Source organism: Eulemur rufifrons, chromosome 24 (assembly GCF_041146395.1).
Source record: "Eulemur rufifrons isolate Redbay chromosome 24, OSU_ERuf_1, whole genome shotgun sequence".
Classification (NCBI taxonomy): Eukaryota; Metazoa; Chordata; class Mammalia; order Primates; family Lemuridae; genus Eulemur; species Eulemur rufifrons.
This window is the reverse complement of record NC_091006.1, coordinates 20,236,634-20,263,027: the sequence shown is the minus strand read 5'-3', so window position 1 is coordinate 20,263,027 and position 26,394 is coordinate 20,236,634. Positions and strand designations below refer to the sequence as shown.

The window sequence follows — 26,394 nt, the reverse complement described above, 5'->3', positions numbered from 1 at the left end:
GGCAAACAGGGGACTAAAAATATTACAGGGTGAAAGAAGGCTGTGGGGAACCAATATCAAATGATGAACTAAATATATTCCAAAGTTACCAGTTATACTTAAGGCAATTTTAAAAGTGAGGTCTTAACCAAAAAGCATTTACAGGGCAGTCAAAAAGAAATTTAAATCTGTTAGATTACTAAAACAGCTAAATTGTCTACCCAAAATCTGTACAGCAGGGACCTGTTTTCAGCAGGTAAGCCTATTTACAAGTAAGAACTTCTTACTCTTGTAACATTGTCCTGTTTTGTTTTAAGAGAATATGTAATTCCTATCCCCATAGTTAGTCCATAAGGCCTCAGTGACTCCATAGAAATATGGATCTACCTCTACTAAACTATTTATACTGCATCATAAACACACATATATACACCTGGCCCCCACTAAGCTGTGAATGCCTTGAGTGAAGGGGTTATGACTCATTCATTTTGTATCTACATTGACACTCAATTTTTTTTTTGCATGAATGTTAAATAAAATGATTTTACAACACCGTTGCTATTTACATCTCTAACACTCCCACCATTACCCATTTCCAAAATAAAAAAAACATCAAATTGCTGCCACATTTACTGTGGTTTTCACAACATAGTGCTTCTGGACTTTTAAATGTAAACAAACATGCTTGATTTACTAATTCTCAGAGTAATGACACAAACTTGGCATTCTCCTTGGAATGGAAAACTTGCTTGGAAGTTACTTCATTCTTTTTCTCTTTCTCAACAGTGCATCTCGTAGCGCCAGCTATAAAGATAAGAAAAAAGTATTTAAACATAACTCTTGGGTACCCCATTATACTAATCTTATTAACTGAAAGTTTACTAAAAGGAAATCACTAAGTCAATAAATCATCCTGAAAAACTACAAATGGTAAAATATTCCATAACAGATCAAATCTGTATATCCAGGGTGAAGGTCGCCATATTGCTAAGAAATACGCAAAGCTCTTGACTGCTGTTCCCAACCTCATAGCAACAAAGGCTCAAAACAGGAAAAGCCACAGAATGCAGACACTAGAGCATCACCCATCTCCAAGGACAATGCATAGGACTTCTCTAGTCTCTAAGGCTCCTAAGATTTTGTAGTTGTGGGTGGGATACATTGTCTAAATTAAAACCAACCGGAAAACAGATTTTTCTTCACAATCATCTTTTCCAAAATCACATAAATTCCACTAAGTATGGCACATACAGATCATTTAAAGATTTTTCAATGGCATTCAGCATTTGTGCAGATTTACGATAACTATAAATATACCAATCTGAAACAAAGAAAAATGTTCCATTATTTGATTTTCAAATGAGTTTAATGCAGTAAATGAACTAAGAAAATTTTGCAATAAATAAATGCTAAACACTGTTTACAATGGTTCAAACACAAAGACATTAACTCAGAAACAAAAACCCTGACAATTGTAGTTATGACAAAATATTCTAGTTAATATGAGCTCTAATTTTTAACTTATTTAATTATTTTGTGTTAGAAGTATACAAGGTGCAAATGAAGAATGAAAGCAGAATTGTGTATCTTTCTTTTTACTTTCGTATTTTAAAAATATGTGGTTCATATTATATTTCTATTGAACAGCAATGGTCTAAAATGAAGGAGAGAATAGAGAAAATCAGGAACCTAAGGTTACATTTTATAATGGAGAGATCTTGAAGAAAATACAGGGCAAGGAAAGAGACACAGAATTTCTAATTAATTTCAGGTTCCAAAAGGTGAGAAAACTGGGGAACAAGAAAAAGCATTCTTGAACCAAGAAGTGCATATGCCCAATGAACTCTTCATTCACTCTTAAATAAAAAACTCTTCAATCTTTGAGAGAGATGTTTTGACTCAGAGGCGCCAGACAAGGAACAAAGCAGGGCTTCTCCATCGTGCCAAAACAGGAAGTGGGGGAGGGGGAATGCCATTAACTAAAAGTCGCCTAAACCTCATAATGAAGCACAACCCACCAACTGGGGGAAATTACTATTTCCTTAACCCCGAAATGTTATTAAGGACCGGTAAATAGACAAATGGATTTAAGTCAATTAAACTAGAAATTCAGGTGAATGTGACAAAATTTAGAGTACTTAAAATCTTAAATGGGAGCCAGGTGAGGTGGCTTGTACCTGTAATCACAGCCACTGGGGAGGCTGGGTGGGAGCATCGCTTGAGGCCAGGAGTTTGAGACAAACCTGGACAATTCTAGCAAGACCCCATTTCTTAAAAAAAAAATTGGCTGGGCATAGTGGTGGCGCCTGTAGTTCCAGCTACTCTAGAGGCTGAGGCAGGAGGATCGCTTGAGCCCAGGGGTTCAAGGCTGCAGTGAGCAATGATCACCCCACTGCAGATCAGTCTAGGTGACAGAGCAAGACCCAGTCTCTTTAAAAAAAAAGAAAAAAAAAAAAAAAAAGAAGAAGAAAAGAACTTAAATGGCACCTTTCCTGTCATCCCAATTTCAATAACTTCTATCTAAAAATGCTGTCACTTTATGATTTACATGATGTTGTTGAACATAGTTTAGAACCAGAAAGACTAAATAAACAGATAGGTAGAGTTTAAAGGGCACCTCAATTCAGTTAATGCCTACTGTTATGGTACCCGCACACACAGACACAGCACTGCCCTGGAAGGCCATTACATTCGGTCCTGGCGGGCTTGTCCTTGGCTATTTAGAAACACTAGTTCAGAATGTGGTACTACTTAGCCTGAAGCTGATTTCCTGGAGATTCTTCAGAACGACATTTAGATACACTCTGGTACATTCCCAACAGAGGAAGATACAAAAGCATAAATTTGTCTGAATACAATGAACTACTGGAATAATCAAGTCCCCAGTGCAGCATGGGATTACCATTTAAAGGCCACAAATGGATAAAATGAAATCCCAAAGGCCTATAAACATAAGGCTTTGCAAAAGGACATATATAGGAAAGATAATAACAACAGAACTGTTATTAGCTTTCTGAAAAGTACCAGCCACAAAATAGGCACTAAAAAATTATTCAATTAATTTTGATAGAATATTTCACAGATTAAATGTCAGAGGATTTAAATTTTTTTTTTGAGACAGTCTCACTCTGTCACTCTGGGTAGAGTGCAGTGGCGTCAGCCTAGCTCACAGCACCCTCAAACTCCTGGGCTCAGGCAATCCTCCTGCCTCAGCCTCCCAAGCAGCCGGGACTACAGGTACTCGCCAACATGCCTGACTAATTTTTCCTATTTCTGGTAAAGATGGCGTCTAGCTCTTGCTTAGCTGGTCTTGAAGTCCTGACCTCAAGCGATCCTCCTGCCTTGACCTCCCAGAGTGCTAGGATTACAGGCGTGAGCCAGCACGTCCGGCCAAATATCAGAGAATTCTAACATGGGAAGGGACCTCAGAGATGAACTAGCTTGCACCCCTTTACTTTTATAGAGAAAAATGGACTCCCTTCTGGCCCCACGGCTGAGTCTCACCCAAGTCAGGTGTGGAATTACAGGCCCTGACTTCTTCCCACGTTTCCCTGCTATCCAACAACGCCCCCGTTAACCCCGAGACACACACAGTGCACAGTCTTAAGAAAGCACAGTTCTGTCTCAAACGTGAAGCAGTCTTTATGGCACTGTTCTTGCCATCCAAGCTTCAAGTAGAACTCACCTGCTTCTCTCGGAAGGAACGCTTGGTTTTTGACCGGACATTCTGGCTATACCGCATCATCATAAAGTTCTTCTGTTTTTTCTTCTCTTTATTTGTGGAACTGGAAAATGGATTCATTTTTGTTTTCTTCCTCACAAATTCTTTTCGGTCTGTCTTTCCAGCCTATCAGCACAAAAAAGTTTGACATTTCTTCTTAAACAACACACTTTAGGGGCCATCTAATCAACACACACGTCTCCTCTGTGCCAGGTGCTCTACTGGATGCCAAGGACACAAGATGGACAGAACACTGTCCTTGCTCCCTGGGACTCTGTCCAAAGGGGCCAAGAAATGGTGATGAAGTATTATAATGGAGCAAGGGGAGCTCAGTGGAAGAAAAGGTCATAATTCAGCCTGCCGAGGCTGGAGGAGCTTTCCAGAAAAGGAGTTAAGTAAGCTGGTTTTTTTGGCAGGATGAGGCATTCACGGTGAGGAAAAGGCAGGCAAGGGCAGAGCATTGCAACAACTAAGGATACTGTGCACAAACGTGTGGAGGAGAAAGGACACGGGTTCTTAAACTTATCTGAACAGGTTTCGGTACAGATGGAAGGCAGAGGGTGAGGTGGGGCTGGTAAAGGATGGTGTCTAAGATAAGGGCAGGTACAGAAAATGAAACTGGCAATGCAGACAGACCACGATCATGAATAATCACAGCACCAGCCAGAGACAGACTTCCCTGGCTTTTCACTGATGGCTGTGAAAACTCCCCTGCTTCTCTCTTCGCTTTGATGAATGTACTAAGCCTCCCCACGCCATGAACATGCCACACTGCCTTTCTATGCTCTGTGTCTTGTTACCCGGCTACATGGAGTTGTCAAAACTCATCTAAATGAACACCTAATATCTCTGCATTTTATTCTATGTGAATGACACCTTTATTTAAAACATTAAAAAAATATTGCCAATCTGTGGCCACACAAGTTCTGGATTACATTTCATTCTCGGTGCTTTCTGTTTAAAGAACTGGGAACAATACGCCTCACTCACCATTGCAGTTGCCAGTCTCGTCTCCTTGTCAGACTTGGGCTTTTTATGAAGGCGTTCAATGTCCCGGAGAGAAAGTAACTCGCCCCTGGGGTGAGAGGGAAAAATACAACATGAAATAAAAGTGGAATTCCTTTCCCTGATGCTTTCATTACCCTGTGAGCTGTCTGGGCGGAGGTGCTGCTTCACCTGGGCTCCTCATCACTGTCGATTTCAATATATTTCCTCTTTTGGGATTTCCCAGGGGCAGCGTCAAGTTCTTTCCTCATCTGGGCCATGCGGATTTTCTGGAAGTCTTCCTGAGTTAAAACTCGGCTAGTGCTGATGGCTGCAGCCTTGGCTTTCCGCTCCTCCATGGGCATGCTGTTCAGCTTCTTGGACTTGGAAGGCACACAAACAAAGGCTTAAACGGCTAACAGCTCAAGCGAAAGCTGAGCCATTCAAATTTTGGTTTCCCAACAAGGCCCAGCATAAATCACATCTTAATAAGCATCAGGGTGACACACTTGTAAGAGGAAATTTTAAGACCTACTATTTCTTGCTGTTCTTCATCTGAAGAGTGGTGCACATCAATCCATTCCCCATCGCCATCCTCTTCCTCCTCGCTGAGACTGGTGCTTTCCCATCCCTCTGTGTGGAAGAGCACACTGCTATTACTGCCACTTCCTTAAAGGTGAGTACTTACAAAAGTTGAGATAAATCAAGCAACAGAAAAGGTAACGAACCTCGAATACTCTACTGACCATGAATTGAGCAACATTTATTGTTAAACAAACCATATCAATGTAGTTTATTTAAGTAATGGGGAATAAACGCTAAGTATCTACCATGAGCCAAAACCTTATGATCACTCTCTCTACCCTCATGACTACACAGAAGAGGAACAGACTCTCAGAGTTAAGTGATGTGCCCCAAGCCACGCTGCTACATAATGAAGCCTACGCTGAAATCATGAGACTCACGTCTGACACCACAGTCCATTTTCTTTCCAATAAACCGTGTCGATCAAAACTGCACTTGTACATTTATATTGGCCACACAGTAAGCAACTGACTAATTCCTTAAACTAGTTACAGTCATTCAGAGAACTGAGGTAGAAGATTTGGATGTGAAAGAACCTTGTAGACATCTCAATGAGGTATTAGGCTTCTTAATGGAGCCACAACAGTGAGCTTTCTAAATCACAGACACTGGTGGTCTTTAGGCGGCTCCCTATGGTGTGTAAGACAATGTCTCAGCTCTTTGGTGTGGCATATACACAACCGTTCACGATAAGGTCTCCACCTCTACCTCTGGTCTCCCATCTTGCTATGGGTCTCCCACCTTGTGCCCTATAATCTAATAATCCCCCAAATCCTTCAGGACGTTGCTCACACCCTGCCTGGAAACTGTCCACTATTCTAGCATTCCTTGCCAAACTTCTGTCTCATTGGTCACCAGATGGAGGAAGCCTTCTGCAATGGACCTGACTGCTCTCCTGCCCATGTTCCCCACACCAGTCACAGATCCCGTTCATACTTTATTGCTCAGCTCTTTATGGAAGGCCCTCAAGAGCAGGAACAGTAGCATTCACATTTGCACTGACAGTGGCTGTCTCACAGCTAATGCTTGAGAAAGCTGTGCTGAAATAATGAATGACCGAAGAGGAAGAAGACAGGACTCGGGAAATTAGAATGCATTTCCTTAAGTATTCTCCATCCGGTTCAGCAAGCATTCTCCTTCAACAAGGAGAGTTTTGGAGAATTGCTCCAAGGACTAACCATCATCATTTTTTCTAGGCAAAAAATACAAAACGATTATCTTTCTGGAGTGCCAAATAGCATGCCCTGGGGACTTGAAAAGGCGTCTGCCATACTAGAACGTGAGTTCCATTGGAGCAGGCACCATGCTTAACTGATCCCCAATGCTTATAACAGTGTTTAGCACCTAGCCATTGCTCTGCAAGTATCTGCTGAATAAATGTTCAAACAGTATACAGATTTAAAGGTCAACAAAGATATATAGCAGGAGTGATTTTGCCACGAATAACAGTGAAATAACAATGAACCTTCATCGTTTTCAGTATTCTCTTCTTTCTCAACTTCCAGAACTTCTGCTCCTGGAATGTAATCTTTAGCATCTAATTCTCCATATTCTTGTACTCTTGCTTCTATGGAGGCCTCTGTAGGCTTACCCTAAAGGACAAGAAATTGCTTATAATAAAGTGCTTGGATTGCAGAATATTAACCCTGAAAGGTATCTCCCAGGATTATGAATTCAGAAAGGAGTACCTTAAAAAACAAAGGTAATCAAGAGACAAAAAAATAGTCTGCTTATGTTTCAGATCAGAGTGAAATCCACCAGCTAGAAATCTGTCCATTATTTTCTCAGTTACATTTGATCCAGATCAAGAAACTCACAATTATTAGAGAATAACTGCTCCAATTTTTTTTTTTTCCTGAGACAGGGTCTCACTGTTGCCCAAGCTAGAGTGTAGTGGCATCATCAAAGCTCACTGCAACCTCAAACTCCCGGACTCAAGTGATCCTCCTGCCTCAGCCCCCCAAGTAGATGGGATTACAGGCATGTGCCACCACGGCTGCCTAATTTTTGTTTTTTGTAGAGACAGGGTCTTGCTCTTTCTTAGGCTGGTCTCGAACTCCTGACCTCAAGCAATCCTCCCGCTTCAGCATCCCAGAGTGCTAGGATTATAGGCGTGAGCCACCACACAGGGACTGCTCCAATTTTTTAAAGTTTCAAAAATACAATCTCTGTTACATGCATGCATCCTCCTCCCTACCAACTTGAAAGAGGTAGTATCTGGCTCGGGAGTAGCCTGTCCACAATACTGGCATCAGGTACTGACTGATCTTTCAGATTCCAATCTTTTAACGATGTCAAAGGCTTTCAATTGAAATAGTCTGATAGACCTTTAAGACTTAGTCACCACTAAAGAGTATGTGCCAACTACAAAATATTGAGGGCCATGGTATTCAATGAATTGTATTCTAAGCTTAAAGAATACAACCACGTACATCATTAGTACTCATGATGGAAGCATCACAAATACTAAAATTCAAATTGTAGGAAATTACTCTCACCTTTTGAGACCATAACCTTCAGATCAAAATAAGCAAGCTTAACCTACCCGGAATTTCTTCTGCAGCATCTGAGGATTCAGTGTTCTGAAGAGCTGAATCAAAGTTCTAGCAGACATCATTACATCTGTAAAATAATACCTTTAATTAGATATTCTAGAGCAAAGAGTATATGGGGAGGTAAAAATGAGTCATATCGTACTCTTTGGTCTATAGAGAGTGACACGTGACTTACTTTTATCTTTGTGTGTTTTATACTGAGCCAGGTCTTGAAGAAGTTCTTCAGTCATGGCCAGAGGACATCGAGCTGTTATCTCTTTTATAGCATTGATTCTAGAAGAAAAGGAAAAATAAATTTAAAAAAAGCCAAAACAGCTATTTTGTGTGGTTCATCTTAAGAAGGTTTCCTAAAAAAATTAAATCAAAAGGAATATAAATTGAGTTTTATTTGGCTTAGGTCTGACATGGTAGAAAATGTAAGGGTGGGCAGCCTTTGAGGGCTTTTATTCCGGACAGTTACTGTCACTTCCTCTACTAGTGGAACATGGAACAGTGTCTGGCACACTTAATCATGACAGCATTTACCTGCCAACTCTAAGGAGAGAAGGGACTAAGTCAAATAAGAAAGGTTAAAGGTCTTTAAGGCTGTTATCCCAGCAATATTTTCCAAGGGATGTAAAAAGCAACTGTTCAGCTTATCACTTGCTTATCAGGACAGATTAGACAATCTTTTAACCTGCACTTAACACTTATTAAGTGTTTCTGAATTAATTAAAATGGCCAAATGAACTGCCCTAGAATAAAAGAGTGATCCAATAATAAATCATTTGTTCCAGGAAGCTATATGATTTGAATGTCCCCTCCACAACTCATCTTGAAGTTGAACTGTGATACTCTGTAATAGCATTAAGAAGCAGGTCTGCTAAAAGGCGATTAGGCAGGTGGTTGTTGCAGGAGCGGGTTCATTACCTCCAGAGTGGGTTGTTATAAAAATGAGTCTGGCCCTCTCTTGCTCTCAAGCTCTCTTGCCCTTCTGCCTTCTGCAGCAAGGAAGCCCTCAGCAGATGCCAAGCAGATGCCCTTGAACTTCCCAGCCTCCAGAACTGTGAGCCAAATAAATCTCTTTTCTTTATAAACTGCCCAGTCTGTGCTATTCTGTTACGGCAGCACAAGATGGCCTAAGACACAGGGTAAGACATGAGTTCAGAGTGGGAGATAAGAGAAAAACACTTAGACTCCTATAGTCATTTCTAGAAAGAGTGAAACTAGTAAAAAAAAAAAAAAAAATGCTGATTAGAAGGACACGTATGTTTTCTCTGGTTCCCTCCTCAAAATTCTGACCAATAAAAAAGTTACCAAGCCTCCTGAGAAGATCGAAGAATATTTTAAACTGCTTTTCTGGAGGAGAAACTGCCAGCTAACATCTTATATCTTGGTAACGCAGAGCAAACCTGATCCATTAAAGACAACTTCTGCCTCCAACCATGTTCTACATACCCTACTGTCATGACTTCCCCGGAGTTCTTGTCGGTAACAAAATTGTTGGCCACAGTCATGAGCAATGATTGAATGATCTGAATTGGGAAAAAAAGAAGAGATGAGTGCTAGTAAAATGTCTGTACCTACTCAAACACCTGAGGATGCAAGGACAATAGATTATTCACAATGGAATAACAGCCCTCTACCTTCAGTTTGGGAGTTGGAAGGAATCAAGGGTGAAAATACTCCACTTAGGAGTTTGTGTTCTTGGCTATCCTCAGACTCAATTTTATTCTCCTTTAACATTATTTTAAAATATAGATGAAGAAAACTGCTTTGACACAGGATAGCCCAACGGTGTTTTAATTAAGGAAAGGAACTACAAGCTTTGAAAAATAATCACTATAAACTTATTAATATTCTTGACTTCCCCTAATCATAAAATGTGGTTATTAAACAAAATCAGAATTCTTAACAACCTGTCCAAAAGAAACTTCACTTTCAGTGAGCCGTACAACTGAAGTTCTGTGTATATCTCCTTAAGACTTAGTGTTTCCTCCACTCACTAAAAGATGGGGTTGGGGGGGAAGAAACTCCTGTGGGAAAAGTGACTCTTGACGCACCAAACAGTAACACTACTACCCATGCACTAGATCCAGAAGTCAGGTTAAGAGTTCTCACCTCTGGGGGTACTAGGTGATGAGATGCTTGTGCAGCAAACAGAAGAATCTTTGTTACTTCTGAAAGCATAAGAGAACAGAAAGGTCACAGTCAGTTTATTTCCCTGCCTCTCAGGACCACAGCGAACATGGCAAGCACATTCTGCCCTTAATGCTATTGCTGTCTGTTCCATCTGACACCCCCAACCCCCAGATATCTGCATGGCTCACCCCCTTGTTTTCTTCAGGTCCCTGCTCAATTGCTGTCTTATCAACAGGTCACACAATCTACAAGAGAACCCCCCCTAACACTCCCTATTATCCTTACCTTGCATCCTTTTTCTTCAAAACACTTATCTTTACCTGGATATATTACAGAGACAACTGTATCTCCCTCTAGAATGTAAGCTCTGTGAGGGGAAGGACTTTGCTTTATGTCCACTGTTCAATTCTTAGTGTCTAATGCTGTGCCTGGCATAAAAGTAATTAAATAAATATTTGTTGAATGAATAGATGAATAAATACAAATATACACATAGACACACACTCTCCCTTCAAAGGGGCAGCATGGTGTAAGGAATAGGTCCTTGGCAAAAGAAAGAAGTGAGGTGAATCCTGATTTGCCATTTATTTGCTGAGGGACTCTGGTGGGGTTTTTTTCCCTTTCTTTCTATGCCTCACAGGACTGATGTGAGGATTAGATTGGATGATGTATATAAAGCGCTTAGCATAGTGCTTGGCTCATGTTAGATGCTCAATAAATGTTGGTTTCTTTTCTACTTTAGCTCATGTTCAAAGGCAATAACAACCATCTCTTCTTACCTGCTATTTTGCTGTTTTTAATTGAGAATATACATGAGGTCAATGAGAAGAGTATGATAAAATCCTGCTATCTATTACAAAGATATAGTAAAAGGTCAAATTTCTTTCTTAGAATTTTCCATGAGTATTTATGGTATTACAAAAAGATTTGTCTTGAGAAACCAATTTGTTGTTGTTTTTTTCAAAAACAATGGTTTCTTAAGGCTGAGGAGCAGAACAACTAAGGCATGAAAAGAAAACGGAAGGGCTTCTCTCCCCTTCTGTGATACAGAATACCTGCACTCCTAACTCTGCCTTTGATGATTCCAGAACAAAAGACCCTGAATGTTTATTCTATTGCAAAAGCCAACAAAGGATCGTGGCAAGTGGGTGGCTTACCTCTTTGGTGGGGCTGCATAAACCTCTGCACAAAGGGATAGAAGTTGAAGAGGAAAAGCTGTAGAGAGAACACTGACTTTAATATTGACACAACCAACGCTGTGGAGTTTCACGGCTCCACGATGCAATTATATCACTCAGATCAACTAATTGAGAATCATTTTTCACTTTTGTTTTTTCTCAGTAACCAATCATGTCCTAGGATGATTCAATATGCTATATTAACCAAGGAAAGGTACTCTTTCTCAAATAAGGCTGTGCTGCCATCCTTAAGGAGGAAGAAAGTGTACACAGAATTAACTAAGGGAAGAAGAGGTAAACAAAACGTAACATTCTTCTACTCTAAAAATTGGTGTGGCTGCAGAACTGATTTCTTAATGTTCTAAGAGAGAGGGGATGACAGGAAGGAATGGCACTGATATCCAGGCTCCAAAGCAAGGGACAAAACAGTAAATCAAATCTCCATATTACCTACTACAATTTATTCACTAAAAAACCCACTTCTGGTTTTATTATTGTACACCAGTCCAACCACATAAAGGAATTACTTTGTGCTTCATATTTTAAAGAGAAAAACACTAATACTCTGGAGACTGACTAGATAAAGTTGACCAGGCCCAGTTATTAAAGAAACAGGTAATGTTTTAACTTGAAGGGAAATTTTGGAGATGGACTGGTTTTTTTTTTTTTTTTTCAATTTTCATCATGTGGGAATAAATTGAAATGTAGTCAGTAAAATGTTAACAGGTTTTTCTTAGAGAAAGGCAACAAGTACTTTCATTCATGTGTGCTTTCATTTTTGACAGAGACAGGGTCTCACTCTGTTGCCCAAGCTGGAGTGCATGGTGCAATCGTGGCTCACTGCTGCCTTGGACTCCTAGGTTCAAGTGATCCTCCTGCTTTAGCTTCCAGAGTAGGGTACGGTAAGCACGTGTCACCATGCTTGGCTAATTTTTCTTATTTTTTGTAGAGACGGGCTCTTCCTATGTTGCCCAAACTGGTCTTGAACTCCTGGCCTCAAGTGACTGTCCCGTCTCAGCCTCCCAAAGTGCTGGGATTATAGGCATTAGTCACAATGCCCAGACTCTTGTTTTACTTTTTTATTTGAAAAAATTCTTTAAGGAAAACAAGATCAAAATGATAGAGAAAAACCTCAATGGTTATTTCTTCATGGCCTAGATTTTGGGGCATCTCTTTTCGTACAATGGCATCTAGTCTAAGAGTATATGTGAAGTTCCCATATGTGTACACATATATGCCATCAAGGAGCTCTTGCAATCTAAGTTAACACATTAACTGCCATGTGAGTTGTATTTAACTCATGCTAGTTTTGAGCCCTGGGCCTCTTGAAGCATATGTAACTCACATATCTCTTCACCTTGGGATCCAAAAGAACTATTTTTCAAGTTGCATGTAACTCATTCACAGAAAACAATAAAAAGTAACAAATGTTTCATTAAATTAGAAAGGATCGTCTTGTTTTCAAAGTTTTGTTTCTATTTTCATAATAAACACTGTAGCCCCAAGGAAAAAAATTTTTCTCTGGTGTGGCAGTCAATGGGTTAATATAAAATAAATAACCAGAAAATTCAGCTTTGCAAACATGACAATTTCCTACTGGAGGGATCTGGAAGTCAGGAAAGCCAAGAAGGGTTAAACAAACAGAAAGATGTAATAACAGTCAATAAAAATATGTACCTTCCATTGGCTCAGGAAAATGTCTACGTGAAACAAAGTCAATAAAAAGAAAGTAGAAAAGCAGAACACAAAATAGCCTGTCCATAAACTGAATATACGTATAAATTGACATACTTATTTCAAGGAAAACAAAGTGATATAAGCCACCATTTTCAGAGATTTTATTCTCCTATAAATGGTACGTGTTTAAAAGTTTGGGGAATAAAATTATGCTACTATTCTATCTAACGGCTTTCTTTTTACCAAGATTAATTCTACTTCTAATAGTCACCAAGAGAAGCATAATGTAATCCAAACCTCATGAATTCCTACTAATCTGGAGATGAGGTTCATGAGCATCATCTTCACTTCAAACCTCTCCTTACAGCTCTCGAGCTGCTTTAGTAGTTTTTCTGCAAAATCTGGAAAGGAGAAGATCAAAGAAGTATACTGTAAGGCCATGGTATGTACAAAATTTATGTATTATTAACAGACGTAGGAAAAGGGAGTCGTTAAATCCGTGAGCAGATTCATACACAGGTGAATATACTTTTAATGATGCCCAAAGTAAAGTCTTAAGGAGTCCTAAGATTTTCAGCATCAACGACGAGAGTATTTGGTACGTGCTCTACTGAATAGTTCTCCAGGGTCTTACTTCTCAAAGGGTGGTCCACAGACCAGCAGCAGCTGGGAGCTCCTTAGAAAAGCAGAATCTGAGGCCCCACCTGAGCCCTACTGAAATCAGAATCTGCACTTTAACAAGTCGCCCAGGTGATCTGTATGCATGTTAAAGTCTGACAAACACTAATCTACAGCAGAAGTCACCAAATGTTGCCATATACTCGAGTACAGAGAGCATTTAATAGTTCTAAACACCCAGCCACATCCTGTAATCAACTAAATAAAAACCTCAGGGAATAACAGGACCCAACTCCCCAGGTGATGCCAATGTACAGCTTACTTTGAGAATTAGCGTTCTACAACAGGGTTTCCCAGACTTTTGGTTTCCAGACTAGTTTTTTTTTTAAAAAAAAAAAAGGAACAACAAAAGAATGTCAATTTTTTATTTGGTCAAGTACAATGTGCTAATATTGTGTTGTTAAAGACATGAATCTCAGAAAGGCCTGTTGTTCCACATTTTTCTTATTTTATTGTAAACTGGGAGTCATTGCTTTGGAACATAATTCTCTAGGTTACAACTAACTAGTAATACGTAAGCATTTATTGACTGTCTATTAAGTGCCAGAGATCTTATTAATATATTCCCCGACAGCCCTGAAAGCAGGAAACAAAACAGGCAGGGATAAGGCCAACAAGGAACTTGGGAAGTCATAAATATAATACCTTGGGGATCATGAATCAAGTGAATAGCTGAAAAATTAAACACTTCTGGCTTTTTTTTCTTCTTTTGTTTCTGAAAGGGAGAGGAAAAACATTTCCAATCTGAATTACAGTGATTATGCCCTTAGAATTCATTCAGTGTGCTAATGTGCTAAAGGTTTTTATAAAGTCCTTTAGACTATTTAAAAAGAAAACAAACAAACAAAAAAATCCTTGTTCCAAAAACCTTTCTTTCAACTGGAAGAACAAAAGTTGGTTTTTGCCTTTTAAAGTTAATCCCAAGATTAAACCCTGGAAATGTTCCAGCCATTAGTACCTGTGAGACTTAGAGGAATTTGGAAATACAAACATTAAAAAACACACAAGGGCCAAATTAATGATTTTCAGAATAATCATTACAAATTATCAAATGTACTTCACTCATGCACTCTTCTGAGAAGACATGTCTAGCAAAGACACCCTAATATAAGCCACTGTGATCAGAAGAAGTAAAAAGTGAATTTAATCAAATTAATTTATCCAAGTCATAGATTTTGCTAGAGCTGATTACATTTATTCATCTAAGAAATCAGTGCTTAAAAACTCATCACATATTTCTAAGTCTTTTGCAAATGCTATTTCTTGATTTTAAATTCTTAAAGAGCTCTGGCTAAAAACTACATATTCTGCATTCCAATGACTTCTATCTCATTTCCCAAATACAAGTCTCACCTTGAGGACTTTCATTGCCTTTTCCAACTTTTTCTTGTTTTTGGAACTTTTTTTCCCTGTAGCATACTGCACCAGCAGGTCTCTTGCTGTTGGTCCTTCATCCTGAAGAAGAGACTACTTTGTAAAATCGTAAACAAGGAAAATCTGCATAGAAGCAAAAAGCAGTCCTTTGATCCACTTCTTGGTTTTTATGCTCTTTGCATACAACTATTAAAAATAAATACAACTTTTAAAATCAAGTAAAAATAGGCATACAAATGTGCATAAGTGCACAAACAGGCACATACAAAGATTTTCATTATAGCATTGATCTCTCTCACTCACTATATATATGTCTGTGTGTGTGTGTGTGTATTTATACATATTTTGGGGGGTGGGTCTTGCTCTATTGCTCAGGCTGAAGTGCAGTAGGGGGATCACAGCTCACTGCAACCTCGAACTCCCAGGCTCTAGAGATCCTCCTGCCCTGCCTCCTGAGTAGCTGGGACTACAAGCATGAGCCACTGTGCCTGGCCTGTTTTTGCTTTTTATAAATAGAACGCAACTTTGTTTTTATTTAAAAACAGAAATTGAAAGCAAATATTTATCAAAAAGGAAATGCCTAAATAAACTATAATGCATTCATAATCTGAAGTATGTGGCAGTTGAAAGAATAAGGTAGATCTGTATGTATTAATAACTTAGAAGATCTAAATGCACTAGTAGATCTATATATATTGACACAAAGAAACCAAGTTGCAGAATAATACATATGTTATTTATATAGTTTTTAAAAACCTATTACTCACATGAGATTTTATGTGCACATATCCATATATAAATACATGGAAAATAAAATGATTATCTGTGAAGAAGGAACTGAGAAGTAGACATAAGACAGGGTCAAGAAAACTTTTATCTGTAGTAGCTAGAAATTTTCATGTGAAAGTTGTGAGAATCAAAATGGAGTCGCTTGTGTTAAAAAAATACCCTGATAAACAATGCTGGGGAAGCCCATGAAGAGAGGGTCTGATATACAAATGCCTGATAATAAAAACAATCACAAAAGACAGCAATAACCACAACCTTGCACAAACACCATTGCAACCTTACAGGAAAAATAATTCTGCAAGGACATTTTCCCAGCAGCTGCCTGTCCAACCTCAGACTGGCACCCCTCTTGCCACTGACTCTTGGATTAGCCAATAATTATCTCAAAACAGTTATGTGCTCCTCTTCATTTTTCCTTTAAAAACCTTTCTTTACCTCCCTGAATACACACATACCTTACTATGGCAAGCATATTCCCACTGCAATGCCTTATTCCTGAATAAATATCATTTTGTTAGACAGCCTCTAACAGAAACAGAGCAAAACCCTGTCTCCCAAAAAATAAATGAATAAACACATAAATGTCCCATTACTCACTCCTTCCTTCCTCCACTCTAAACTTCTACGATGTTGATATTACCTCAAGAAATATGTTGGTGACAATTTTCATTCTAAATTTACAGTGAAAAACAGATACAGCTTTAGAATTAAAACAAAGGTTGAATGAATCTGTTTTACTAATTATTTAACCAATCTTACTGAATACAAGTGACAAATTCTTTTTTTTTGAGACAGAGTCTTGCTCTGTTGCCCGGGCTAGGGAGCAGTGGCATCATCATAGCTCACTGCAACCTCAAACTCCTGAGCTCAAGTGATCCTTCTGCTTCAGCCTCCCAAATAGCTGGGACTACAAGCACACATCACCGTGCTTGGCTAATTTTTTCTATTTTTAGTAGAGTTGGAGTCTTGCTCTTGCTCAGGCTGGTCTTGAACTGCTGGCTAATTTTTTCCATTTTTAGTAGAGACATGGTCTCATTCTTGCTCGAGCTGGTCTCAAACTCCTGAGCTCAAGTGATACACCCACCTCGGCCTCCCAGAGTGCTAAGATTACAGGCATGGACCACCGCACCCAGCCACAAGTGACAAATTCTAAGTGGAGTAAGATCTCAGCCTGGCAGAACTCAATAAAGGACAAAGGTGACATAAATTTCTAACTCAGGCAATTACAGATTTTACAATTTGTACTCAGAGCAATAATGAAATGTAAAATTCAGAACCAGCTATGATTAAACTAACCTCAGATTCTGAGTCACTGTCCTGTTTCTCGTCTTCATCCTTTCCAAGGAAGAATGTCAAAGCAGCAACTAATATCTAGAGACCAATCAGAAAAGTTATTTACTTAACTCAGCTACAACAAAGAATAAATACTTTTGACTACACTTTATACATGCCTATGAACTGGGATCTGAAGAAAAAAATTCAAAAAGTGGTGAGATTTTTGTTAACTTTTCTTAATTTAAAAAATGGTTTTATGTTACCTCTCTCATAAATAGGTAATTTTTAAAAGCCTTTAACTAGATTAGAGCTGCTAGGCTCTACATAGTTATCCTTCAAGTAGACTACCAAGAATTTCTACATTCCCACCCATGAAAAGTGACATTACAGCCCTTCTAACAGAAAGCCAAAGTTGGGCCTTAAATTTCTTTCAGCTATGTGTATGTCAAATAGAAGAAAAGTCAAGAATCACAGGGGAAAATACAAAATAAACACTAAGGCTATCATTCATGACACAGCATTTTAAAAACTCATAATTTTGTTTGACTTCTCTAAAGCACAGATGACCTGGGGAAGCAGTCTAGGAACAAAGAAAGCATCACTAAACATAAGGTGCATGTCCTCACACCACCTGCTCCTCACACACCCATCTCCTTCACCTTCTGTCGCAATAGCAGACCACCCGCAGACAGTTTTCACACAGCCCTACCGGTGCTTACCTTTGTCACCTTAGAGAAACATGCAGTTGTGATAACATTGACAGTTTTGGCATCATTCCTGGGGGAAGACAATGAGTGCTTTGAAATGAATTTTCATTCTACTGTATTTAATAACACAGACAATGGCACAAAATAAACAATATAATAAATATTTCTGAGACATCAGAATTCCAAATTGCAATATTTTAAAAAGTCATGGGTTGCTAAATTAGTTAACCACAGGTAGAACATTCAATTAAAGTTTCGCCCAGTCTTATGACAGAAAATTTGCAGCCATTAAGATGGAGTATTTGAAGAATTTTTAATGGTATAGAAACCTACTCAAGGCAAGTGGGGGGGGGGGGGGAGGAATCCCAGAATAAAAAAAATGTAATACAGAAAAATCCCAACCATATTTAAAAATGTACATCAAAGAAAAGATCAGGCGATACTATAAAATACTATAAAATACTAACAGTCACTGTCTCTGTGTGGTGGGACTTACACGTAAGTTTTAAAAAATCTTTTGTAGTTTCTCCAAATTTTCTGGTGCAATGAATATTACTTTTATAGTTAGTAAGAAAAGCAAAAGACATGAGTTGGGGGCACTACACCAACAAACCAAAGTATATGAAGCATATTTTACATATGTAGGGTGAACTGACTTGAAAATTTTCACAGTGGCAGAGTAGAGAGCACAGATTTTGGAGTCAGACAGACCTGGGTTTGAAATTCAGCTCTGCCTCTTAATAGTTAAACTCTTACTAACTCTATGAACTTCCATTTCATTACCTATAAAATGGGGATAATTCCAGATAAGCTGCATTTATTCTCAAGTTGTTCTTCAGGTTAAACGCAATTTGCCTTACTTTAGTAGATGCTCAAGAAATGGTAGCCAAAGTTATTAGTCATTTAGATTTAAGCCTCAATTTTCACTTCCAACTTAATCTATATAACAGAGGTATACTAAAGAGCTCAAGATAAAAAAAAGTTGTGTACGTGCTCTGTATTAATTACAAATGAAAAAAAGGTCCACTTCTCAAGAGACAAACATATACATTACCAGATGTTCCTCCTATAGAGTTCGATCATCACATCCAAAGATATCTTGGCTGCAGTTGCATTGCTGTCTCTTAACATGGTATACATGAAATTCTGCAATACCTGAAGAAAAGAAAGAGAAAGAAACTTAACACACTGATGGTACAATTATACAATGCTGCAAACATGGAAAACAAAAGGGTACTTACTATATTCACTTTATTGTTCTTATGTTTTGCATTTATATTCTTGATATCAGTCACAATATGTGTATATAAAGTCTGAGGAAAAGAAATAAAAATACATACACATTAAGCCTACCCAACATTTCTAACTTTGTTAAATTTAGAGAAAAGTATAAATGTGTAAGATGACTTAATTTTATCTATTTTTCATTCTATCACGAAAGAGACCAAAAACAAGCAAAAAAGGGAGCTAAAAAGCAAAAGTTGCCTTCAAAAGGTTAAACATGGAGTTACCATATGACCCAATGATTCCACTAGGTATATACCCAAGAGAAATGAAAACATATTTCCACATCAATGTCCACACAAACATTCGTAGCAGCATTATTCATAATAGCAAAAAAGTGGAAATAACCCAAATGTCCATTAATCGATGAATGGATAAACATCATATCATATATCTATACAACAAAATATTTGGCAACAAAAAGGAATAAAGTACCAATACATGCTACAACATGAATCAATCATGAAAATATTAAGCTGAGTGAAAGAATCTAGCCACTAAAGACCACATATTGTGTGACTTCACTTATATGAAATATCCAGGATAGGCAAATCTACAGAGTCCAAAACTAGACTGGTGATTGCCCAGTGCTGGAAGAGATGGGGGAACAGGACTGACTGCTAATGGGAAAGGAGTTTCTTTTGGAGGTGATAAAAAATGTTCTAAAATTGATTGTGGTAATGGTTGTACAACTTTGTGAATACACTAAAAACCACTGAATTGTATACTTTAAGTGGATGAACTGTATGTGGATTATATCTCAACAAAGGTTTTTTTGTTTTTTAAAGGAAAGTTGCTTCATTTATTGAGCACCTAACTGCATGCAAGATAATACTGGGAATACAAATCTCACTGGTACTCAAACTATGCTCCCATGGACCACTTTTATTCCACAAATTAGACCAAGAAATATAACTGCTAAAATCAAATAGTGGCAGTTAATGAATGTAAACTTAAGTTTTTCTTTCTTAAATTTCTTTCATAAACCTTCAGCTTTTGGTCTTATATAAACAAATACAATGTCGTGAGAAAATGTTAATAACAACAAAAAAAAGTTAGTTTTATTGGGGGGGATGAGTCAGTTACAGCTATGACGACCAATGCCCTCACTTAGCCAGTTTAGCACAGGAGTAAAAGGCTTGGGTTTTGGAGTCAGATGGTCTGGATTTACACTCCAGCCCCATCACTCAGAAGCAGTGTGACCCTGGGCAAGTTTCTCTCTCTGTGCCCTAGCCTTTTCATCTATAAAGCAATAATAATAATGATCCCTATTTCATAGGCTTTATGAGTAAGTGAGTAAATACACAAAAGCTCTGAGAGCGGTGCCTGGCACAAAGTATGCACTCAATAAATATTAGCTGTTAATACCACATTGCATGTATAGAATCAATTTTTTTTCCTATTAAAATCATTCTTAACTGTACCCAATAATGTAAAGCATCAAGAATTCAAGGGACTCCAAACTCTACAAGTTTATGTCATCTCAAGGAAGAAAGAGATTGTAGGAAAAAAAAGTTTTTGCTCTTTACCTTTCGCAGAAGCTTATCATGGCAACGTAGAAGTTCAAAGAAGAGCTCTAGTAAACTTGACGGATTGATGAGATTCTTATTTCTCAGCAAGATCAAAGCTTTGCAAAATGTCTCAGGAAGGAAAAGAAAGCATACTATAAGATAATGGTAAAGTTAAGAAAATGAGAAAATGGAATATATATATATATCCCAAAGAGCTTAATGTCTTTTACTAATTAGTTACTACTATAGAATTCAGGACAGTCTCTGAATTTGTGGCTATTTAATGGATAAGTTTATTAAACTAAGCAGTATAAACACTACAAGTTGTAATTAGGATTCTTCATGAATAAAATTTAAATGACTAGAAAGAATCACCTACTCAAAAGGTTAAGGGGCATCCTGCAGGGCTTGTATGCTGGAAGGATAGAAAGATCCAAGTGTAGCAGAAAAGGCTGAGATCAGAAACATAGGCAGGAACAGATCATGGTGGGACTTACAGGCCATGTTATTGAGTTTTATTCTAAGCATAAATAAGAAGCCACAAAAGGATTTTAAGGAAGGGGTGACATTCTGATTTTTCAAAGATATTTAGCTGAGAGGTTGTTCTCATTCAAACACATATGACATGCACACATGAACACAGCACAATTTATTATTCCAAATACTGGTCCTACCATTCGAAGATCTGGATCCAGGACAGTGTGATTATAGGAGAGAAGATCTTTCAGCTCTTGAGGAAAGTCACTCAGATGTTCGGGATAGCAGTGGCCAATCTGTAACAAAGCAAAGGCTCTTCTGAAGTTTCTCCCTTTCTCTCCTATAATTCAGACGCACAGATTTAGGATGTTCTGCAAAAGGAGAGTAAAAGGCTACGTTTCATAGAAGTAGATGTTCCAAATCACCTCTTTTTCTTCTACATAATTTCTCCAACCCTTACATTTCCTCTAGTCTTAGTAAAATATTTGTGACATGATTTAGAACCTGCTTTTATGATGATTTGAAGAAAAAAAATAAGCAGTTTTTTTTTTTTTTTTTTTAAACAAAGTCTATCTCCAAAAAAAAAAATGAGTTTGACAGTTTTGTTCTGGTTGGTTCTGCAAAAAGATCTAGCAAAATCCTCTAACTTGCAATCGCGAGAAAATAGAATTTGCAAAGAGAAAGTTAAAAAAAATTTTAATTAAGTTTCCACTCCAGAGTGGAATAAGGTTGAGTATTAGTGAAAAAATATTCTACCAATTGTGTGTAACACTGTTCTTTGTTTTATTAAGAAATTATCTTCTTACCTGTGCCATAAACATCACCAGCTCTGCTAGTTCTTTGCTCGGTTTATTTGGTTGTAATTTGAAAATCTCCACATTGGATTTGTAGTGATTGTGCTGCTGTAGAAACTGTGGAAAAATAAAATTTATCACATTCTATTAAAACTTTCTCAGTACAGAATGAAAAACAGCTTACTAGAAATCTTTGACAGTGGCATGGAGAAAAAGATATGGCAAAAGTATATAAAAACACTCCTTTTCTCTTATCTTCATTCTTCAAAATGAGGTTTGAAATAATCCAAGCACATCATAGACAATCTAAAGAACCTTTCCTTAGAATTAGCATTAGAAGTTTAGGTGGTGTGGTATAAAGAACAGTGAAGCACAAGTCAAAAGCTCAGATTCTGGCCCTGTTCTGCCATTTACTACCTACACGACCCCTACTACATTGTCTGTGTATACAGAGCTATCAAATCGGCAGAAAAATATCAGGTGAGAAAATGTAAATTATCAAGTACATCAAGCTCTCTAGTCAAAATTCCCTTCTTTTAAATATCAAGATTTTATGCTAGAGTCCTACAGCCAAGAGCAATACACACATGGAAATAATAGATTCAGCACTTGCTATGTGCCAAGCTCATTATATACATTATTTCATTTATTTATGTTTAGTTCTGATAAAGGCCCAATAATGTTGGAATTCACCAGGCCTCAGTTCCATGCCCCATAGCTACCCTCCATCCAAAGTCCATGTCTTTAAATTGTGTGTATAAGACACACACACACACACAATGAGAATGAGTATTCATTTAGCACTAGCCTTACCTGGCTCAGTGAACTCCAAATTCATACATCCAGTCACCTGTCTGACATCTCGGTTTGGATGGCCCCTCAATTCCTTGATCTCTCCTCTAATCATCTCCAACTCTTACTCTATCTTAACATTCACTCCCCTGGTCACATCCTAAATCTTGTCATTACCAGTAACTACAACTCCTTCATAATCTCAACTAGAAGCAATCCCCTCTCTGACCACCATCTTCTATTTTCCATTTCTTTTCCGACAGTACCCCAACTCCAACTTTCAATCTCATTCAAAATCTATAGTCCATTGAGCCTACTACCTTTCCACTGTATCTCACCAACTCCCCTCTCTCCAACTTCCCTTCTCATCCAGCTTCAATTCCATGATCAACCACTATAATCACGTCCAGGTATATACTTCAAATCACTTGCCGCTTTCTCTTATCATTGCATGGATTTGGCAAAATGCCCATCCCGTGCACTCCCTATTCTCCCAACCCCTGGCAACTATTTTCTGTATGGATTTGCCTACGCAGACATGTCATATACACAGAATCAAATTCCAACTGCTTTTAAGCCTACTGAAATCAAATTTCTGTATCCATTGCTCTACCCAAACTACTCAAATCGAGGTGGCCAATCACATCCATGTTGCCAAATTTAATGGTCAATTTTCAGTGTTTAGCTTTTTTGACTCAGTATCTGACATGCTTGGTCTCTCCTTCGAGAACATCTTCTATACTTGGCTTCCAGGACACCACCTGGTTTTCCTCCCACTTCACTGGCTTTCTCAGTCCCTTTTTCTAGTTACTCAGCAACACACCAGCCTTGAAATGTTGGAAGTCCCAGGGATTTCTCTACCTACCAGATGCAGATTCTCATCACTTCTTACTACCTCCATTGTTACTATCCTGGTCCAACCCAGCATCATCTCTTTCTGTGGATAACTCCAACAGCCTCTTAACTGGTGTCTCTGCTTGTACCTTTGCTCTCCTGTATATAGTCTGTTCTCAAAAGGAGTCAGAGTGATCCTGCTCTCACACAAGGTGGTTCATGTATTCTTCTGCTCAAAACCCTCTAAAGGCTTTCAACTAATTCAGAATTAAAATCCAAAGCTCGTAAAAACTGCCAGGCTCAAAACAAAACAAAAACCAGCCAAGCTGTGTAAGATATGGCTCCATCTCACCTCCTATTAACCCCCTTTTCCTCATCCTCCACTTCAAGCCACACTGGCCTTCTTTATGTTCCTCAAACTTACTAGGCATATTCTTGGCCCAGGGTTTTTATATCTTCTGTTCCTTCTGCCTACATCATTCTTCCTCTAAATATGTGCACAGCTGTCCCTCACCTCTTTCAGATTTTTACTTAAAAATCATCATCTCAAGAAGATCTTCCCTGACTATCTCATTTAAAATTCCAATACCCACCTCACCTCATCCCCAACATATACAAGTACTTTCCTATTTTCTTTTTTCCTGGCACTTTTCATAATTTGACATATTACTTGTTATCATATGCCTCTCCCTACTGGAATGTAATTTAATAAGGATAGAATTTTTATCTGTACAACTCAATACTACAGTCCCAGGGCCCAGCACTGTGCCTAGCATATAGCAGGTAATCAGTAACATTTATCAAATGAATGAACTTCAGGAAATAGCACTATCATCTGCTTAGATGCAGAAATAAAAAACCTGAGGCATCCTTCATTCCTTCTTTTCCCCTTATCCTGCATGACTCCACCAGGAAGTGGCTCTACTAGCTCTACCTCCATGTAGAGTAGTCCCAATCTGTCTTCTTCAATGCCGTTGATCATTCCAGTGGCACCATCATCCCTTGCCTGGACTATTCCAATAGCCATTATATTATTTAACCTGCTTCCAGTCTTGCTCCTCTACAATCCATAGTGTATGTAATTTTCAGAGTAAATTCTTAAAAATATAAATCAGATCATGTTCCTTCCCTGCTTAAAGCTCTTCAATTGCTCCCTAAAGCACTAACAGTAAAATCTAAACTCCTTACCATGTCCTAAAAGGCCCTGCATGGTCTCACCCCTGCCTACATTTCCCACATCATCTTCCGGTGCCCTCTTCTATGCTAACTACACTTTAGCCACACAGGCTCCCTCTCTGTTTCTTTCCACCAAGAGCTTCTGCACTTCCTATTCCCTCTATCTAGAATGCTTTTGACCTGTCTGGCTTAGCATCATCATTGCAGAAAAGCCTTCCCTGTTTAGGGGATCTAAATTGGCAGCCTCTAATTCTAATGTATTCCCATACTGCTATATTTTCTTCATAGTCCTTATTACTATAAGCCTACCCTCACTTGAATGTAAGTTCAAGAGAAGAAGGCTCTCTCATCTGCCCCATTTATCACTGTATCCCCAGTGCCTAGAATTATATCAACACATAGTAGGTGCCATATATGTGAATTTGAATACACATTTAAGTGAATGAAAGAGGTAGGTATTATCCCCTTCTTACATATTAAAATACACACATAGGCTCAGTGATTAATCTGCCCTGGTTACCCACTTGGTCAACAACAGAGGCAGGACCAAGAGTTAGTTTTGAAACCAATGCTCTTAAATACACAAACTACATGGACTCTCAACTTATCACTTTATTTGCCAATGGCTGTATAGTGCTTTAAGCATCTCAAAACCTTGCCTATGTTACTTTAATTTCCTGTACTTGTTTCTTATTCTTTATATTTCCATTGCCTTGATCCTTGGAAAGGCTTACCACTAGTGACCTAAGCCACTGAGACCACCACATGTTAAAAAGCACTCACATAAATATTTATAAGTGAAAATCTGGGGGAGGAGTGAAGTGAGAAGGGCAAAGGACGAATAACTGTGTCAGCCACTGAACAAATCACAATCTAGTAGGAAGAAGCACAAACGAGTAAATGCAGCAAATGCCTAGCAGAGATACCTGTTTAGTCCAGTCAAATGCCTCTCCAAAGGCAGCACCTGCCAGATGAATATATCAAAACTGCCACTTTCACTTTGTCAGTTCTTGGTTCAGACACCCTTAATGCTCACAATTTATATGAGGTCAGCATATAAAGTCCATCACAATCAGGGCCTAATCTTTCTAACCTCTTTCCCAAAACAAATTCTGACATTCAGGTCACGCCAGCTTCCAATGAAGTTGAATACAGGCTTAACAAGATACACTAAGTTCCTGAGTCTGCTCCTTGCACTTGAGAATCCCCCACTCCTTCCCGGCAGAGCCCCAGGCACAAAGCAGGCTCTCGGAAACGAACTTCGATCGAAGCATTCTAACATATGATTCATCATGTGTTATCGACTAAAGGAAGTTATGGATTTTTGAAAAGAGGTTGAGAATCGTGCATGGAAGCTGGAGGTTGGGAGCAGACAATGTGTCTCACTCTCTCTCTACCTCCGTGAGGTTGGAGATATTGATAAACTCTAATATAAAATGAGGTTTCTAAGAGTGTTTCTGTGGCAACGGAGTCTACAGAGCAGGTAGAAAATCCAGAGGGACAGTACATTTCCAAGAGGTGGGGAACCCTCTTGGAAGGCATATCCCTTTCCCAACACCTTTTCTCCTTCAGAGGGACCCTTGGACCTAACGTAAGAACACACGGCGAGCCTGGATCCCACCTCCCCGCCACCTCTCCCCACACGTCAGCCAGCCCCGCCCGGGCCCCTCACGTGTGCCGCGCCGCACTCCCACCTCCTCGATGTAGGCCGGCGGGTCCCGCTTGATCAGATTCTGTAACTGCGGCAGGTTGTTGGGCAGCTTGTTGTTGTTCCTGCTGCACATACTGGCTGCAGACTCACTTCGCGGCGAGCAGTTATAAGAAAACTCACACGGCCGACAGCCGCCAACCAGTCCCAGCTGCAGCACAGACTCGTGCTTCCGAGTGTGACCGGAAATAGCAC

The 26,394-nt window shown here is 38.8% G+C and overlaps 1 protein-coding gene across 3 annotated transcripts; it reads right to left on the bottom strand.

The window, feature by feature from the left end:
* Positions 1 to 26,394, bottom strand: SDAD1 (SDA1 domain containing 1). Of its 3 annotated transcripts, none has more exons than XM_069457487.1 (22): positions 26,186 to 26,394; positions 21,702 to 21,806; positions 21,093 to 21,266; positions 20,437 to 20,547; positions 18,865 to 18,936; positions 18,678 to 18,778; positions 17,636 to 17,693; positions 16,938 to 17,012; positions 14,832 to 14,933; positions 14,124 to 14,193; positions 13,098 to 13,201; positions 11,103 to 11,160; positions 9,925 to 9,983; positions 9,262 to 9,338; positions 8,000 to 8,097; positions 7,815 to 7,891; positions 6,735 to 6,861; positions 5,220 to 5,317; positions 4,877 to 5,067; positions 4,691 to 4,775; positions 3,665 to 3,826; positions 1 to 783 (listed from the first exon to the last, which is right to left on the bottom strand). In XM_069457487.1, the coding sequence occupies exons 3-22, from the start codon at positions 21,093 to 21,095 to the stop codon at positions 736 to 738; spliced, it is 1,776 nt and encodes a 591-aa protein (XP_069313588.1). In that variant the 5' UTR covers positions 21,096 to 21,266; positions 21,702 to 21,806; positions 26,186 to 26,394; the 3' UTR covers positions 1 to 735. The 3 variants fall into 3 exon arrangements, with proteins under 3 accessions (XP_069313588.1, XP_069313585.1, XP_069313586.1); XM_069457484.1 differs by having other exon boundaries at positions 21,093 to 21,191; positions 26,186 to 26,353; XM_069457485.1 differs by lacking the exon at positions 20,437 to 20,547 and having other exon boundaries at positions 21,093 to 21,191; positions 26,186 to 26,353.